General features: G+C 42.4%; 1 protein-coding gene across 1 annotated transcript; it reads left to right on the forward strand.

Annotated features, from left to right (window-relative positions):
* The first annotated feature begins 13,659 nt into the window (after nt 1–13,659).
* LOC132818978 (regulator of G-protein signaling 21-like) lies at nt 13,660–18,870 on the forward strand. The gene is made up of 5 exons (XM_060830174.1): nt 13,660–13,853; nt 14,680–14,790; nt 15,335–15,396; nt 15,504–15,670; nt 17,290–18,870. Exons 1-5 carry the CDS (start codon nt 13,744–13,746, stop codon nt 17,476–17,478), a joined length of 639 nt encoding a protein of 212 aa, XP_060686157.1. The 5' UTR covers nt 13,660–13,743; the 3' UTR covers nt 17,479–18,870.
* Nucleotides 18,871–19,177: the final 307 nt, after the last annotated feature.

Below are 19,177 nucleotides of genomic sequence, written 5' to 3' on the forward strand. Positions count from 1 at the left end.
TTGTTGGATCAACCACCTTCAGCTGCTTCATCAATGACCTTCTCTCCATCATAAAGCCAGAAGTGGGGGTCTTCACCAGTGACTGCAGAATGTTCAGCACCATTCATGACTTCTCAGATACTGAAGTAGTCCATGTCCAAATGTGGTCAGAGCTGAACGAAACTGGACTTCCGGCTGAAATATAGTGAGCAACATTCGCACCACAGAAATGCCAGGCTACAACTATCTGCAGCCAGAGACAACCTAACTATCACTCCTTGACATTTGATGACATTACTATCATGGAATCCCCCATAATCTACATTACAGAGATTACCAGACCATTGACCACAGGCCAGCAACAGACAACAGCATGTAGGACACACCAGCGGCTCCTCTTCTGATGAAGATGTGTAGGAGGATGACTGAAAACAGGAAAAGAGGAAAAGCATTAAGATGGGGGAGGAGATGAGCAATTCACAACCAAAGCTAGACATTGCGAGTGGCCTGATGAAACCCTACCTCCTGCTGTCAGGTTTCACAAAGTACCCATTGCACCACAGCTCACGCTGATGGGAACAGTGATGCTCTGAACCTGGAGCAGACCATTACAAGAGCTTGGCACTCATCCGGCCTGGATATTCTGCTGTGCAGAGGCAATTCCACCATCCCCGAGGCTAAGGAGGTAGTGGGCGGGCGCCTCCTCATAGGAGGAACGTTTCTCTGAGACTAATTAACATATCATGTCCCGGTGATAAAGAGCAAATGGCTGGCTGTCCTGCAGCAGCTCCCATTGCTGCTGGGAACGTCTCAGTCGGTCATTCTGGTTGGAGAGTTCAACTGCATGATCGATGTGCTTGGACGATCCTGAGGAGCTATTAGCAAACTGGATGGCACATCCAGATTCCTGATGGACATGGTTAAAGATGCCAAGCTGCACGACATTTTCAGCACCCCTGCAGATGGAATGCAGCACAGATATACCTGGTCGCAGTCAGGCGGGTCCATTCCCTGTTTGTGTCTTGTGTGTTCTAGGTCAGATCCGTTGACATCAAACCATTGTTCTTCACTGGCCATTGGCTCCTGCTGGCTGACTGTCACCAACAGGACTTCCAATGGGATGGCAAGGGAATGGGGAAGCTGAATGTGAAACTGTTGACCCCAGAATACATTCAGGAACTCAAAAGGTATTTAAAAAGTTTCCAGAGGAATGGTGGTAAACAGTCAGGGAGAATATCAAGAGAGCCTTGACACTCAAAGATGTTCAGAAGGTGGGTGAGAGAGGGAGGTGGGGGAAACTGTCCAAACTCCAGAAAAGCTACAGAACTTGCTCCTGCCTCAGGTGATGGAAGTTGATGTCATGGAGGATCTTCAGGAGATGAAGAGCCTGCAAGCGTTGCACTTTGCCTCAGAGCCCTGCAAGATAAACTTTCAGTCCAGGGTCCTCACTGTGGATCAGGATGAGATGTGCTCTTCTTCCTCCTTCTGGAAGGTGCACAGGGAGAGCTCTATTGGATTCAAGATGGCACCTAAGCATGGCGACATTTTACAAACTATCTAGAGTAGATCTTATTCTTATATATCTTATAGAGTCATAGAGTCATAGAGATATACAGCATGGAAACTGACCCTTCGGTCCAACCCGTCCATGCTGACCAGATATCCCAACCCAATCTAGTCCCACCTGCCAGCACCCGGCCCATATCCCTCCAAACCCTTCCTATTCATATACCCATCCAAATGCCTCTTAAATGTTGCAATTGCACCAGCCTCCCCCACTTCCTCTGGCAGCTCATTCCATACACGTACCACCCTATGCATGAAAAGGTTGCCCCTTAGGTCTCTTTTATACTTTTCCCCTCTCACCCTAAACCTATGCCCTCTAGTTCTGGACTCCCTGACCTCAGGGAAACGACTTTGTCTATTTATCCTATCCATGCCCCTCATAATTTTGTAAACCTCTCTAAGGTCACCCCTCAATCTCCAATACTCCAGGGAAAACAGCCCCAGCCTGTTCAGCCTCTCCCTGTAGCTCAGATCCTGGCAACATCCTTGTAAATCTTTTCTGAACCCTTTCAACTTTCACAACATCTTTCCGATAGGAAGGAGACCAGAATTGCATGCAATATTCCAACATTGGCCTAACCAATGTCCTGTACAGCTGCAACATGACCTCCCAACTTCTGTACGCAATAATCTGACCAATAAAGGAAAGCATACCAAACACCTTCTTCACTATCCTATCTACCTGCGACTTCACTTTCAAGGAGCTATGAACTTGCACTCCAAGGTCTCTTTGTTCAGCAACACTCCCTGGGATCTTAATATTAAGTGTATAAGTCCTGCTAAGATTTGCTTTCCCAAAATGCAGCACCTCGCATTTATCTGAATTATACTCTATCTGCCACTTCTCAGCCATTGGCCCGTCTGTTACAGATCCTGTTGTAATCTGAGGTAACCCTCTTCGCTGCCCAGTACACCTCCAATTTTGGTGTCATCTGCAAACTTACTAACTGTACCTCTTCTGCTCACATCCAAATCATTTATGTAAATGACAAAAAGTAGAGGGCCCAGCACCGATCCTTGAGGTACTCCACTGGTCACAGACCTACAGTCTGAAAAACAACCCCCCACCATCACCCTCTATCTTCTACCTTTGTGCCAGTTCTGTATCCAAATGACTAGTTCTCCCTGTATTCCATGAGATCTAACCTTGCTAATCAGCCTCCCATGGGGAACTTTGTCGAATGCCTTATTGAAGTCCATATGGATCACATTTACTGCTCTGCCCTCATCAGTCTTCTTTGTTACGTCTTCAGAAAACTCAATCAAATTTGTGAGACATGATTTCCCACGCACAAAGCCATGTTGACTATCCTGAATCAGTCCTTGCCTTTCCAAATACATGTACATCCTGTCCCTCACGATTCCCTTCAACAACTTGCCCACCACTGAGGTCAGGCTCACCGGTCTATAGTTCCCTGGCTTGTCTTTACCGCCCTTCTTAAACAGTGGCACCACATTTTCCTCCAGTTCCACTCTCCTAAACCTCAATTCTAAGTCTATCAGGATTACTAACAGTGTTCTTTTAAATTATTTTCAGGTTTAAAGATTCTATGACCAATGAGGCTTGACTACTGATGCCAGAATTACAAGACCAGGGGAACTGAGGGCCGACTGGTTTCCTGCAAGCCTGACCTCCTTGTGGAAACCCATAACCCAGGCACGAACAGCATAGCAGCAAGACATGACTGCACGGTCACCTGACAATGAGGAGGCCCTACCAGACCGACTGCAAGACTGCATGGAATGGTCATGAATGAGATAGTACCCAGGACCCAATGGATGCACCTACCTTCCTTTCCAATGCTAGAACCACAAGCCTTGAGGCCTTCTGGTCTCTTGCAGGCCTGACCTCATGGAAACCGGGAACCGAGGCCTGACCAGCACTGGAACATGGAACACAGTGACCCGATGTCGAGGAGACCTGACCGAACCAACCACAAAACCCCTCAGAACACTCAAGTCTGTGACAGGTGCCCAGGACCGTACAGGGACACAAACTTACCTTTCGGAGCAGCAGACCTCCCTCACACACACCCAGGATCGACTAAGAGCAGTCACCTCTCCAGGAAATGCGGGAGATATGCTGGAATTCAGGTGAGACTGAAACCAAGGGACTATAAGTCCCCCTTCCCCAGCATACTCCTTGCAAATGTCCAAGCCATTAAAAACAAGTGGATGACCTTAAAGCTAGACTCATCTTCCAAAGGGAATTGCGAGACTGGTGTATGCTCTACTTGATAGAAACTTGGATCACTCCTGCTACGTCTGACTATGCCTTAAAATATAAGGATTTCTCAGGTCACGAAATGGACCACTCAGCATCCTCTGACAAGGCAAGGCATGGTTGGGTCTGCCTCCTAATCAATACCCATTGGTGCTCAGATATGGTGATCCTGGTGAGTTAGTGCTCCCCTGACCTAGAATACCAAACAGTGTAGGGCCGTCCCTAATATTGACCATGTGAGCTCACCTCTGTCATTGTGATCTACACTCCACCCCATGCAGAAGTGAAGGGTGCACTTGACGAAGCATACAATGCTACAAACAATGTTGGGACAGAATACCCCGAGGCTTTGCTCATCGTAGTCAATGATTTCAATCTGGCCAACCTCAAAGGTATGCTACCAAAATGCCATTGACACATCTCCTTTCTCACCAGAGGTCCAAACATCCTTGACATCAAAAATGTCTGCTGCCCCATTCCCTGCTGCATTTTGGAAAAATCAGATCACAACACTTTGTTCCACCACCAGGCTTACATGCAGCTATTGAAATGTGAGGACCCAGTACAGAAAGTAATGTACTGTTGATTTGAGGCAATGGAAGGGCTTCTAGAGGACTGCTTAGAGTCGATGGACTGGTCCATATTCAAGAACTCAGTGGCCAACGTAAATGAGTATGCACCGCCTTCAAAGGCTTCATTAGTAAGTGTAAAAGACTATGTGTCAAAGATGTTGACCTGCATGTTCCCCAACCAGAAACCACGTATGAACCAGGAGATCCACTCCCTACTGGACTCCAGGTCTGCGCTGTACAAGTTGGGCAACACTAACCTATACAGGAAATCCAGGCACAACCTTCGCAAGGCCATCAGAGTCACCAAGAGGCAATACCAAACTACGCTGAGACACAGAACAACCACACAGACAAGGCTTACATTTCGTGAACTGAGAAATCCTTACATATTTTGAGGCATAGTCAGACGTAGCAGGAGTGAGCCAAGATTTACATAACATAATGGACCACAAAGCGAAGTCAAACAGAATTGTGGGCAACAAACTCAATGCATTCGCTTTGTACAGAAGGTCAATGATGCCACCTATCCCATCGACCTCAGATGCACCGGTATCTGCGGTAACCGCACCAGACCTTAGGTTGGCCTTCATGAGAGTGAACCCACAGAGAGTGATTGGCTCAGATGGAATTCCTGGCTGTGCACTTTGATCCTGTGAGGACCAGCTGGTGGGAGCATTCAAAGATAACTTTAACCTCGCCTAACTATTGCCTGAAGTCCCTACCCGCTTCAAGAAGACCACCATCATCCCGGTGCCAAAGAACAAATCATGCAGTTTGCCTCAACGACTACCGCCTGGTGACTCTGACCTTCCATAAATTATGAAGTGTTTTGGGAGATTCGTCATGGTTCATGTCAATTCCAGCCTCCCAGATTGCCTTGATCCTTTGTAATTTGCCTACCAGTGCAACTGGTCCACAGCAGATGCCATCTCCCTGGCCCTACACTTATTCCTGGATAACAAGGATACTTCTATCAGACTCCTACTTATTGACTACATTTCCACCTTCAACACCATAATTCCAAATAAACTCATCTCTCAATTCTGAGACTAGGTTTCAGCTCCCCCCTGCTGTAGCTGGTCCCTCGCCTTCCTGACCCATAGACTACAATCGGTAAGAATAGGCAAGAACACCTCCTCCACCATAGTCTGCAACACCGGTACCCTGCAAGGTTGTGTATTCAGCCCCCTACTGTACCCCCTATACACTCATGACTGTGCGGCCAAACTCCATCTCAATTCCACTTACAAATTTACTGACAGTAACACCATTGTAGGTCGAATCTCAAACAATGATGAGACAGAATACAGGAAAGAAATTAAGTGCTTAGCAGAATGGTGTAAAGACAACAATCTCACTATCAATGTCAGCGAAACAAAAAGAGCTGATCACTGAATTCAGGAAGTTGAGTGGAGGGCACACCCCTGTTTGCATCAATGGTGCTGTGGTGGACATGGTCGAGAGCAGCATGTTCCTGGGAATGACAGTCACCAACAATCAGTCCTGGTCCATCTATGCCAACTCAATGTTCAAGAAAGCGTAACAATTTCCTCAGGAGGTGGAGGTAATTCGGCATGTCCACAAGGATTCTTACCAATTCTTATAGCGGCACCACAGAAAGCATTCTATCTGGATGCATCTCAATGTGGTTTGGCAACTGCTCTGCCTAAGACCCCAAGAAACTACAGAAAGCCGTGAACAATGTTACGCAAACCAGCTTTCCACCCATTGACTCTGTGTATGCTGTCCACTGCCTCAGCACTGCAACCAACATGATCACAGCCCCCTTCATTACCATGGAATTCCCCCTTCATTATATTCTGTTCCACCCTCTTCCATCAGGCACGTTTGAAAACACATACCAACAGTTTCAAGAACAGTTTCTTTCCTGCTGCTGTCAGAATTTTGAATGGACCTCTCATAACTTACCGCTAATCCTTCTCTGTGCCTTCTCTGTAGTTGTAACACTGTATTTTGCGCTCTGTTCTAATACCCTGATGTGCTTGTGTCAGGTATGATTTGTCTGGATAGCACGCAAAACAATACTTTTCATTGTATCTCGGTAGATGTGACAATAATTAATCAAATCAAATCAACCTGTCCTGATCAGTACAAGACAAGAAGCATTGACAAATTGTGTCTTTTTTTCAGCAATGTCCTCTGGTTTATCAAGCTAAGTGCACTGATGTCACTGGTGTAGTTGATGCACATGTATCGGTCTGTTTATCTTACTTGGCGGGTGGCACAGGTGTAATCTAGCAACACCGCACCTACCCTCCCCCGCCTCACCCCAGAAACCCTGTCACTAATTGTGGACTGGTTGATTACCCATTTGCATGCCACTTGCTCTTCCATTCCTACTCAGGAAATCGTCAGTTATTTTTTATTCATTCATGGGATGTGGGTATTGCTGCCTAAGCCAACATGTATAGTGCATTTCCAAGATAAGACGATGATGAACTCCCTTCTTGAAGTGTTGCAGTGTTTAGGGTGGACAGCTACACAATGCTGTAGGGAGGGAATTCTAGGACTTGAACTCTGACATGAATTCAGGAGCTGGTAGGATACTGGTGATATCACTGGATGAGTAATCTTAAAACTCTAATTCATATTCTAGCTACCCAGGTTAAATCCCAGCAAGGCAGATAGTGAAATATGAATTCAACAAAAATCTTGAGCTAAAAAGCTAGCTTATTGGGAACCAAAAATGTATATTTGTTGTTAGTCCTAGAAAAATTGGAGTCAATGAAGAAATCTCTCAGCTGATTGGAGTCAAACTAATGTGTGAAGAAATATACTCATTGCCAATTTGGAATTGTCAGTCAGATTTGCAGTGTTGTGCAGTTGTCTATACTGGATGCAATATGTAATGTACACAGAGCCCTGTTCATGCTCTGATCCTGTTTCAATTCATCAACATGTGATATTATGGTTTGTTTTTAAAGAGGATTGATATAACTAAAAGCTTACTATAAATATAAAATCAGTGACTCAAGAGTGTGGTGCTGAAAAAGCACAGGGTGAAAGGGGAAAGATATAAAAGAGGCCTAATGGGCAACTTTTTCAAGCAGACGGTGGTATATGTATGGAATGAGCTGCCAGAGGAAGGGTGGAGGTTGGTACAATTGCAACATTTAAAAGGCATCTGGATGGGTATATGAATAGGAAGGGTTTGGCGGGATCTAGGTCGGGTGCTGGCAGGTGGGACTAGGTTGGGTTGGGATATCTGGTCAGCATGGACGGGTTGGACCAAAGGGTCTTTTTCCATGCTGCACATCTCTATTACTCTATGTGATAGCATAGCCAATCATAAGTTGCATTGATGTTACCTTTGAGGTAGACAAACTCTTATGGCTGTACATCTCTATGACTCTATCAGGAATGAGGCTAGGAACCTCGCGGGTGGAGAGATAAATGGGAGGGGTTGTGGTTGGGGCTGGGGGCAAGGTAGCTGAGAGTGCAATAGGTGGATGGAGGTGGGGATGAAGGTGATGGGTCGGATGGGAGGGTGGAGCAGCTGGGTGGGAAGGAAGATGGACAGGTGGGACAGGTCATGAGGACAGTGCTGAGCTGCAAGGTTAGATTTGGGGTAAGGTGGGGGGAAGGGAAATGAGGAAACTGGTGAAATCCACATTGATGCCATGGTGTTGGAGGGTCCTGAGGCGGAAGATGAGTTGTCCTTCTTCCAGGCGTCGGATGGTAAGGGAGTGGCGAGCTGGAGGGTTGGAACTTCAGAGCACTTCAGAGAACGCCTCCAGAACACCCTCACCAACCAACCCCACCACCCCCTGGCCAAACACTTCAACTCGCCCTCCCACTCTGCCAAGAACATGCAGGTCCGTGGCCTCCTCCACTATTCTCATGACCTGTCCCATCTGTCCATCTTCCTTCCCACCTATCTGCACCACTTGTCCCTCCAACCTATCACCTTAACCCCACCTTCATACACTTATTGCACTCTCAGCTACCTCCGCTCCCCAGACCCTACCCCCAGCCCCACACCCTTCCCATTTATCTCTCTACCCCCGAGGTTCCTAGCCTCATTCCTGATGAAGTTGATTTTCCTGCAACTCGGATGGTGCCTGACCTGCTGTGCATTTCCAGCACCACATTCTTGACTCTAATCTCCAGCCTCTGCAGTCCTCATTTTCACCTAAAATTAGTGACTGGCTGGCAGAGTCCTGTGTGAAATATCAGATTCAGGGAAAGACTAGAAGATATAGATAACAAAGGGCTGCCAATCCACAACCTTCTCAGATGGACAAAGGTAAAAATCACACAACACCAGGTTATAGTCCAACAGGTTTATTTGGAAGCACTGGCTTTTGGAGCGCTGCTCCTTCATCATGTAGCTGTGGAGCAGGACCATAAGACATAGAAATTACAGCAAACGATCACGGTATCATGCATGCAACGTATGTGATATATTGAACGAACCTAGATTGCTGTTAAGTCTCAGAAAGGAAGCCACCTCCTGCAGGGTATACAACAAAAGGATAAAAATGGACTGCAAACCATGGTCTTTCTGCATTAGTGGTTTAACATGCACGTCTGTGATGTCTAGGTTTGAGAACAACCATTAAGTACCCTTCCTCTGCAGGTAAGGAAAGAGAAATACCACTGACTCCGCATGTTGCGGGACAGCCACCATTGAAAGTAGCCAGAATAAAAGAATGTCAATGATCCTGCAAAGCCAAAAATAGCTAAATTGATTTCTGAGCCACTAAAATCCTTCCTCCAAGTACCACCCAAGGTAACATGTGCAACTTTCCTCAGTCCACTCTTCAAAAACAACTCAGAAACTGATCTATATATCTATTACTGGATTTACTTCTTATCTGTGTGCTTGTGTGTTGCATTAGATTATTTCTTCATGTGTATAGTAATTAATAAACTCACTCTTTCGCTAATTCAAAAAAGTCTGTGTAAATTGGTTTTTTGTAAAATTTAATTTAATTTTTTCTAGAAGCAAGTTTTTCTTCTAGAACAAATAAAAGATCCTTTCTAACTTAACCTTGTTGTGACCAAGCAAGATGTGATGTAGAATTTTTCATGAGGAAGATATTGAAAAGGAGCCACCGATCATCGCCCCACCCACCTCAGGCTTGTAAGTTGCCAGGGTTGGAGGGTTTGAGCTAGAGAGAGAGGCTGAATAGGCTGGGGCAATTTTCCCTGGAGCATCAGAGGTTGAGGGTGACCTTTAGGGGTTTAGAAAATCATGAGGAGCATGGAGAGGGTAAATAGACAAGGTTTTTTTTTTCTCCAGGATAGGGGAGTCCAAAACTAGAGGGCATAGGTTTACGGTAAGAGGGGAAAGATTTAAAAGAGACCTAAAGGGCAACCTTTCCACGCAAAGGGTGGTGTGTGGATGGAATGAGCTGCCAAAGGAAGTGGTGGAGGAAGCGGTACAATTACAACATTTAAAAGGCATCTAGATGGGTATATGAATAGGAAGAATTTAGAGGGATATGGGCCAAATGCTGGCAAATGGGACAAGATTAATTTAGGATATCTGGTCAGCATGGAGGAGTTGGATTGAAGGGTCTGTTTTTATGATGGTTTTTGTGCTGTGATTCTATGACAACTTGCTACAAGGTGACATTTGATCTAGTGTGTACTTCAGGTGAAAATTTACATCACTGAAGATGGAAAAAGTGAGGACTGCAAATCAGAGCTGAAAATGTGTTGCTGGAAAAGCGCAGCAGGCCAGGCAGCATCCAAGTCTGATATGGCTAGGAAGAACTGTTTGTTTAGTGTATGGATTCTTCTGTGGATGAAGAACAGAAGAGGTCCTTTGCAGGTCTGTGAGAGTGTTGTCCTGAGCTGGGGTAGGTCTAATTGCAGGGAATGTAGGTAGCGATGCATGGCTGCAAGTGTGGAGCGGAGGATCCGGAGGGAGGTCTGTTGCTGGAGGCTTCGGATTTGTTGTAGGTCCATCACTGGAGATGGAACTAGTATCTCTCCTTGTTCCCATTACACTAAGCTATGAGCCCTCCCCACACATGGAGGAAGGTATAGATGGTCTGATTAGTAAGTTTGCAGATGACACTAAGATTGGTGGAGTAGCAGATAGTGAAGGGGACTGTCAGAGAATGCAGCAGAATATAAATAGATTGGAGAGTTGGGCAGAGAAATGGCAGATGGAGTTCAATCTGGGCAATTGCAAGATGATGCATTTTGGAAGAGATTAAATTCTCGAGAGAATTATATGGTAAGTGATAAAGCCCTGGGGAAAATTGATGCGCAGAGAGATCTGGGTGTTCAGGTCCATTGTACCATGAAGGTAGCAATACAGGTCGATAGATTGGTCAAGAAGGCATATGGCATGCTTTCCTTCATTGGACAGGGTTTTGAGTATAAGAGTTGGCTGGTCATTTGCAATACTGTGTACGGGTTCTGGTTGCCACATTTACAAAAGGATGTGGATGCTTTGATGAGGGTACAGAGAAGGTTCACAAGGCTGTTGCCTGGTATGGAGGGTGCTAGCTATGAGGAGAGGTTGAGTAGATTAGGATTATTTTCATTAGAAAGACGGAGGTTGAGGAGGGACCTGATTGAGGAATACAAAATCATGAGGGGTATGTACGGGCTGGATAGCAAGAAGCTTTTTCCCGAGTGGGGCTCAATTACTAGGGGTCACAAGTTCAAGGAGAGAGGGGAAAAGTTTAAGGGAGAGTTGGGTAGAAAATTCCTTATGCAGACGGTGGTGGATGCCTGGAACACATTGCCAGTGAAGGTGGTAGAGGCAGGCGCGATAGCATCATTTAAGATAGATGAATGGGCAGGGAGCAGAGGGATACGATCCTTTGAAAATAGGCAATAGGTTTAGAGAAAGGATCAGGATTGGCACAGGCTTGGAGAGCTAAAGGGCCCGTTCCTGTGCTGCAATATTCTTTGTTTTTTGTTTGTTCTCTTTGTTTACTAAAATAATCATTCTTTGATCAGATCAGAACAAGGAGAAACTGCCTTGGAAAGATTTACATTATCAATCATCAAAACTCAGACCTTGCCTATGTCCTGTGACAGTTTGTGTAAAGTTGTCTTACCTAGCTGATGAAACACTGTCTTTCCCATGACAAAAGTACATGCCAGCATTATAACTTCACTGGAAAAAAAAATTACCAAAGTTATTTTCCAAATAACAGGTTACAATCTTGGCATCAGCATTAATTTAGTACAATGATAAAATACCCACAGACATCCTTCCTTGTACCATGGAGTGATGCAACATCATTTGCAGTATGTTAGTCAATCCCAGTCACTCTACAGCTAATAAAAACACACGGTTCAGAAGTAATTTATCATGCCTGCCTTGACATTCTTACTGAGCTACCAGTTATGTCCTGCCCTTTCCCATAGGCCTGCCAATACTTTTCAAGTAGAGATCCGATTCCCCTTTGAAAGTGACGACTGAGTCTGTTTATACCACCCTGTAAGGCAGTATAATACATAGAAGAACTCACAAAGGTAATAATAAAAGACTTTTCATCTCTGAATCCCATCATCCCAGTCACTAATCTGGGTAATCAATGCTCTATTACGTTTAATTCAATAGTCATTTTACTTTCTTCGGTTGATATGATTTGATGTCCTTTTTATAGTACAGAACTTATAGTATAGTATAGTATACAGTATTTGGATGGTGATTAGGATGCTAATTGTAACACTGAGCAGTGTATCTGCATAAACATTTCTAAGATTAAAAATCACACTGCACCAGGTTATAGTCCAACAGGTTTATTTGGAAGTACTAACTTTCAGAGCATTGGTCCTTCATCAGGTAATCGGTGGGGCACCTGATGAAGAAGCAGTGCTCCGAAAGCTATGACTTTCACATAAACCTGTTGGACAATAACCTGGGTGTTGTGATTTTTAACTTTGTTCACCCAGTCCATCATTGGTACCTCCACATCTTCTAAGATTGGTAATCTAAACAAAGGAGCCAGCAAATGTTTGAGGGTACAAGTTTATATTTAGAGCTCAGAAATTCGAGATGATGTCAGGAAGCAACTTCTTTTCCCTGCAAATCTATGAAAGTAGGTAAATTAAAAATTTCAAAACCAGTCAATACCATTTGACAGAACTGTGGCAAGTATATGCAGGTAATGTAGAGATCTGCAAAGATTAAATGGAAGGCCCAAAACAGGGGAATAGTCTTCTAATGATCTGTTCTTATAAAACATCAAACGTCTGAAATGACATCTCAGAGTTTGAGGAATTATATTGATTTGCTGGAACAGTTCTTTGGGATGCACTGCAACTTGTGGCTGATGAAAGATTTTGGCCAAACAAACCAATAGCTGTCACTGTTCATGTCGTATCAACACACCAGATATTAAGATTTAGTGAACTATATTTAATGGTCACGATTTTATCTTTTACACTTATGTGACTCTCTTGGGTTGATTCTTTGGTGATTGGTGTTTCATGAATGATTTCAAGTTATTTCGGTTCTGTGCAGTAAGTATCTTCTTTGTCTTTACTTACTGTGTAGGTGATGGGTGCAAAGACTTTCAATAAGTCTGCTTTTTCTGCAGTTTCATTCTTAAATGGGAAACCTGCCACATGGACAGCTGTAACCACAATGTTGATACAGTCTGGACTCATACCACATGCCATCTGGATGGGTTGTCATATAGGTGTTGTGATGAGTGAGGTGGGAAAACTCAGAAAGTCTGTTTAATCCAGATGTTCAGTCCTCTTCTAGGAGAGGTCATTGACCTGAGGCACACCACTTTGGAACCTTTTGCCCTCTTCTAAAGGTGCAGTATAAATGCATGCTGTTGTCACATTACCTTACAGACATTAACCAGGCAGTAGAAAAGCTTCAATAGCTGGGCCATTTAGGATTCGAAATCAACCTTCAGTGGAAGTCATGGGTTCTAACAAAATATTTGTTTCATTGTTAACCTCAATCACCGGCAGAACAAGACTTGTTAATGAATCGCAACCACATTATAGACGCAGTTCGTAATGTGTCATTGAAACAGTACATCTTTTGAAGCTATAGCAAAAACATCCGAGTGAAAATATGGTTCACTAGTCGCGTCTCTGCTGAGACATACGCAAAAGGACAGTATTTGCATGATCTTCAGACTTTGCACTTATTTGAATTAGAAACCAAAGTGCAGTTCTGCATGCGTATGATACTGCTATTGGGTTGAGCAACAACGTCAACAATAGCCCCAAAAGACAGAACTTCCTTTTTTGTGGTATCATGAACTCACATCACCCAGTTCTGTTTGAGCAAACAAATACTTCCCCCCCTCATCTCACCCCACCCCAACACCAGAGCTCTTACATATATATCAGTGCGATCTAAGAGGAACAAGAAATAGTCAAAGAAACGTGAACAGAACAGCAAGTGAAGCAGTGCCTCTAAGGCAAGTCAACTAGTCGGAGATGCCTGAACTCACGCTCCCTCAGAATACATCAAGCAATTTGGAAGAAGTCTACTGCAACTGGAGCTCTACTAGAACAGAAGAGACAGAGAAAAAGAAAGCAAAGAACCTGTAAGTATTACTCTTACTAGGCATTTCCAAATTACAGCATTTCTAACTAATTTCTACAAATTAGTATTATGCCAACATGACTGACTTTCCCTCCCAAATTGCACTTTAACAGTAAATGTGCACATTTGCAAATAACATAAACCATTGTGTTCTTTTATATTAAAAACATTTAAACTCAAACAGAGCTATGGATACCTTAGGAAAGTCAGTTGTAATGTCTTTGAACAAATATTTCTCATGTACATTGTTAACTTCTCTGCTTATTTATAAAATTACATGCTGCAGAAAGGTAGGTGCAGATTACAATGCAAATTAGAGTTGTCCTGTACTCTGAATACTTTACTGTTAATCACTGTGTTAATCAAATATGAAAATATCATTCTTTTACTGGGATCCAAAATGAAAAATTAATGCAAATTATTTGAAGACAAAGATGAAACGTCAGCAGAGCTCTAAATGACTTCAACACAGAGGCTTTATCTATAAAGCATAGTCTGCCTGCATTAGTCTATCTATATCTCAGGCCATTTCAACAGCTCATCTTCAGAGGTCACCCTGTTCCATTTTGTCTAAACCCGTATGTTCTTCATGCACTTTACTTCGGCTTCTGGTACTCTTGAGATAACTTACTGCTTGCTAATTGTATTCCATTTCTTTAAACAACATAGGATATGAATTTTATATTTGAGTAAAACAAACCTAAATGAAGGAAATTCTAATGAGCACATCTTAAACAGATTGCTTTAATTATTTTAATTATGATTGTTTAATTAGAAAATCTTCCTTTGACAATACTAACACTTGCTTTTCTTAAAATGATGTTTAGAACCAAGGACTTGAAGAGTCGGCTGCTTTCTGCGTTACTGAACTCCAATTCTGAACATTCATCCATAAGCTTTCTACCCAGGATGTCAGCGAAATTGAATCTGTCCATTGGGTGAGTACCTTATCATTCAAGCCTTTGACCACTGAATTCTCTTTGTCAAAAATATTTGATTGCAAGCTAAACATTGTATAATTGCAATCTGCAGTCTAGGATGTACTTTTCATATTATAGGAATAAAAGCGTTTACTAACAAGGAAAAAAAATTTCAGATCCAAGCTCATTTCACTGGCTAAGCCTAACACTCCAATGTTCTTTATTTATCCTATGTTTCATCTTACCAATATAAAAATCAGAAAGTCTGCTCATTTTAAACGTGTCTGCGTGGGTTTCCTCCGGGTGCTCCGGTTTCCTCCCACAGTCCAAAAAAAATGTGCAGGTTGGGTGAATTGGCCATGCTAAATTGCCCGTAGTGTTAGGTGAAGGGGTAAATGTACAGGAATGGGTCTGGGTGGGTTGCTCTACGGAAGGTCAGTGTGGACTAGTTGGGCCAAAAGCCTGTTTCCACACTGTAGGTAATCTAATCTAACAAATAAGTTAAAAGTTGCTTGAGTTTAGGAATTAAATATTCTAAGTTATTTCTTCTCTCTTTCTACAGACTCACTCATGAAGAAGCTATGCAATGGTCCAAGTCTTTGGACATTCTCCTGGCTGATCCATGTAAGTGATATTTCTTACTCTTTGATGAGTGCTGCTAGAATACAATTGCTTGGATTTTTAAAATAATAATAAGCAATAATTTGACTTGACATTTTCACTTCCTCCAGGTGGTCTTGCTGCATTCAGGGATTTTCTTAAATCAGAGTTCAGTGAGGAAAACATTGACTTCTGGTTGGTCTGTGAGGATTACAAAAAAACCAAGTCTTCTTCTAAACTGGGTTCCAAGGCTCAACATATTTATTCAGAATTCATACGGAGTGATGCCCCAAAACAAGTGAGTGTTTTTTCTTTTGTCAACAGAAATGCCATATGGGCTAAGCTGCATAAATAATGACAGATGAAAGCCACACAATTGATTAACCTGTCACTAATTTAAACAAAGTCCCAGTGAATGTGGTGTAAATCCTTTGTACAGGTGTTGAGACTGAGTCCCTTCACCATTTGTAACGGTATGGTAACAAAATTGAAGAATGTCATTATCGTCCAATCGACTCAAAAGAAAGCATCCCTAAATCTTTAGCTCATTGAGTTGCAATGACGAATACTACAGGTTAAGAAAGTGTGAGTCAGGTCCCAGCCCAATCTTGAGGGATGATATTCTATTCAACTATTTAATGAAAAGAAGCATCTGCACTCAGAAGAGTGTCTCCCAGACACTATTTTAAGCATTAAAACTTTAGTTAGAGACAACCTATGAGCAGACAGATATTTTCAAGTACATTGTTTTCAAGTGACCAAAGGGTTGGAAGGAGTCCTCACCTCTAGTTTTTTTAACTCTGATTTCCCCTTGAGGAAAACTAAATCTATTTGTGAAAATTCACCCCCAGTTGAGTCACAATTGCTGTAATGGACAGTGAGTGTGAAAATGACTGGGTACTAAACTTCAAGTCATTCCACAATCAGTACAAGTGCAAGCTACCATTGCAATCCCCGTGGACACTGCTGAAATAAGCCAATGTGGAGTAGATCACACACTAATCTGGACACAGCAGTTTGAACATGGCATAACGTAAAGCATAGGGTAAAAAATGAGGTCTGCAGATGCTGGAGATCACAGCTGAAAATGTGTTGCTGGTTAAAGCACAGCAGGTTAGCCTGATGAAGGGCTTATGCCCGAAACGTCGAATTTCCTATTCCTTGGATGCTGCCTAACCTGCTGTGCTTTAACCAGCAACACATAACCTAAAGCATAGTCTTAGCTTGAACTAGATTTGTGCAATCTGGGAAATTGGGTGCTCAGGCACCACTGGCTTTCAAAGTATAAAGTCTTATCACCCAATAAAGTGCCTCATGGAAGAATAGTGAGTCATTTGCCTAGTTCTGTTTTGCAGAATTGAATTGTCTAGCAACTACAAATGCATAAACACTTCTAAGATTAAAAATCACACTGCACCAGGTTATAGTCCAACAGGTTTATTTGGAAGTACTAACATTCAGAGCATTGGTCCTTCATCAGGTAATCGGTGGGGCAGCTGATGAAGAAGCAGTGCTCTGAAAGCTATGACTTCCACATAAACCTGTTGGACAATAACCTGGGTGTTGTGATTTTTAACTTTGTTCACCCCAGTCCATCACTGGTACCTCCACATCTTCTAAGATTGGTAATCTAAACAAAGGAGCCAGCAAATGTTTGAGGGTACAAGTTTAAAATTATATTTAGAGCTCAGAAATTCGAGATGAATCTTCATTGTCCTCGGAAAAAGACAGTTCTTTATGATAGATGGATGATGCAGCAGTTACTTAAACAGATGGTTGGGGAAATTGACTTAGTCCCGTGATGTCTAGTGATCACATCAGAGTTTTGGTCAGCTTGTAAAAGCAAATTATTCACAGTAGTGAAAAGAGGGAAAACAGAGAATGGTCTATTCAACAGATGTCTTGTTCTATCCATAGGTCAACATTGATGGCAATACAAGAGATTTGGTCAGCAAAAGCATTCTACTGCCAACCCCAACTTGTTTTGAGGCGGCCCAGCGAATTATCTTCAGCCTAATGGAGAAAGACTCTTACCCCAGGTTCTTAAAGTCAGATGCCTACTTAAACCTGATAAACAAGGCACAGGGCAACAAGAACAACAGTTAAATGAAGAATTCTGACCCAAAAATAAAGCGAAGTATGAAAGTCTAATTCTGTATCGCTCATTTCTGAGTGTACAACAGTACTTCACAAAGCTAGAGAGCTGGATCTGCTGGGAAATGGAAATTAAACCTGAAACTTGATATCAAATGAACAATGACTCCATATGCAACACAGCTAAGACACAATGAAGGACTAGGACAATCTTCAAGGACAAATGCTGTGTTTCTCAATGCTCTGGCATATGTGTGTAATTACAAACTTTCTCATCATTATCAAGACCATAGTTTTTTCTTCACGCAAGAATGTAACAGTGAACTTGTGACAAGTTTGTTTTAGTAAAGGGGCTGAATATTTTTGTGCAGGGGAGCATGAACTCATACTCACTGGATCTTAAACTGAAAAGAAAAGCATTTCCTTTGACAATTGCAACATAAGCTACGTGCTGCAGTTTTATCTGATGTTAGTGCAAGTCTCCAATACTGCATATCCTGATGCACAATCCTCTTTACCAAATGTTACGTAATATTCTGATGCAGAAAGAAGGAACTTGGGTGAAATAATGTATTTATTTATTATTTTATTTTTTTCTAATATTAAATGAAATGTTCTGAGCGTAGCATTATTGCAATGTCATGAAAAAGCCTGTAGATTGTAGATCATGCTAAACCTGTTGTTGCAGCTAATGGTAATGTATGACCTAAGTTCATTAAAACACTTTGGCATTTTGGATAGTCTGCAGTGTTTCAACTGCAAGTGGTGTCTTGCGAAGGCTGTTGCCATAATGTACAGTGATGGTGACTGCTGAGCCATGGTCATGGTCTGCAGGAACTATCTCAACTCATCCACTAGTGCCTGATTTGATTTCTGAGATTTATTGAATAAAGCTAGATTGCAGTCACTGCAAACATTCAGAATTTGAAATAACTTACCTTGAGCATCTATTTGTGGAAGTATGTATCTTAGCTAGCATCGTCTATGCAATAAGACAGATGTCAAAGGAATGCCATCTGACCAAAGTTAACGCACAGACACTGAAGGACGGGTGATCGAATGTTTTGTGAAAAGAAATTACACCCACTATATCTGCCTTTAATGCTATTAATGAGCTTCCTTCTGGAAATTCCATTAGTCATATGATCAACACCGTAATGATGAGCAAATTGGAGGATATGATTAGAAATCTGAGTAACCCTGATAAAATCGATCCTGATCATCAAATGTCAAATATCTATTCAGTCAGATAGCTTTACTGACAAGGAAATTATGACCATCACTCTTCCTACAACATTACTAAAAGATATTTTCAAGATTGATTGAATAAATGTTGGTTTATCCTGGCTTTCTAACCTCTGATGCTCATGAACAGAAAATAAAATATTTGTTGTTGTAATTAAACTGTCAAGACTATTCATTCTTTTACTAAGCTTAGCCGTTCTGTCCTAACAGAATTAAATAGTAGATGTTCCCCCATAATAATTGATGGCTTCAAACTATGTTTGATCTTTTTAGATCATCTATGATGTTTGCTTTACCATTTAGCAAATTTCATTGGCGATTGTGATATCTAGTTAGTCGAGTGATCCAACTCATTAATGCTTATCAAATAATCAAAGGCCGTAAATTGTGTTTAAAGCAATAATTAACATATGGGGGCTAACAATACTTAGAATATGGCATATAATACTGACAGTCTGTTACAAGG

This window comes from Hemiscyllium ocellatum, chromosome 9, assembly GCF_020745735.1.
Source record: "Hemiscyllium ocellatum isolate sHemOce1 chromosome 9, sHemOce1.pat.X.cur, whole genome shotgun sequence".
Lineage (NCBI taxonomy): Eukaryota > Metazoa > Chordata > Chondrichthyes > Orectolobiformes > Hemiscylliidae > Hemiscyllium > Hemiscyllium ocellatum.

Excerpts from the sequence above, each read along its gene's own strand:
- LOC132818978 (XM_060830174.1), top strand. The coding sequence starts at position 13,744 with ATGCCTGAACTCACGCTCCCTCAGAATACATCAAGCAATTTGGAAGAA. Across the intron at positions 13,854-14,679 it reads AAAAAGAAAGCAAAGAACCT|AACCAAGGACTTGAAGAGTC; the intron begins GTAAGTATTACT and ends AATGATGTTTAG. Across the intron at positions 15,397-15,503 it reads CATTCTCCTGGCTGATCCAT|GTGGTCTTGCTGCATTCAGG; the intron begins GTAAGTGATATT and ends CACTTCCTCCAG.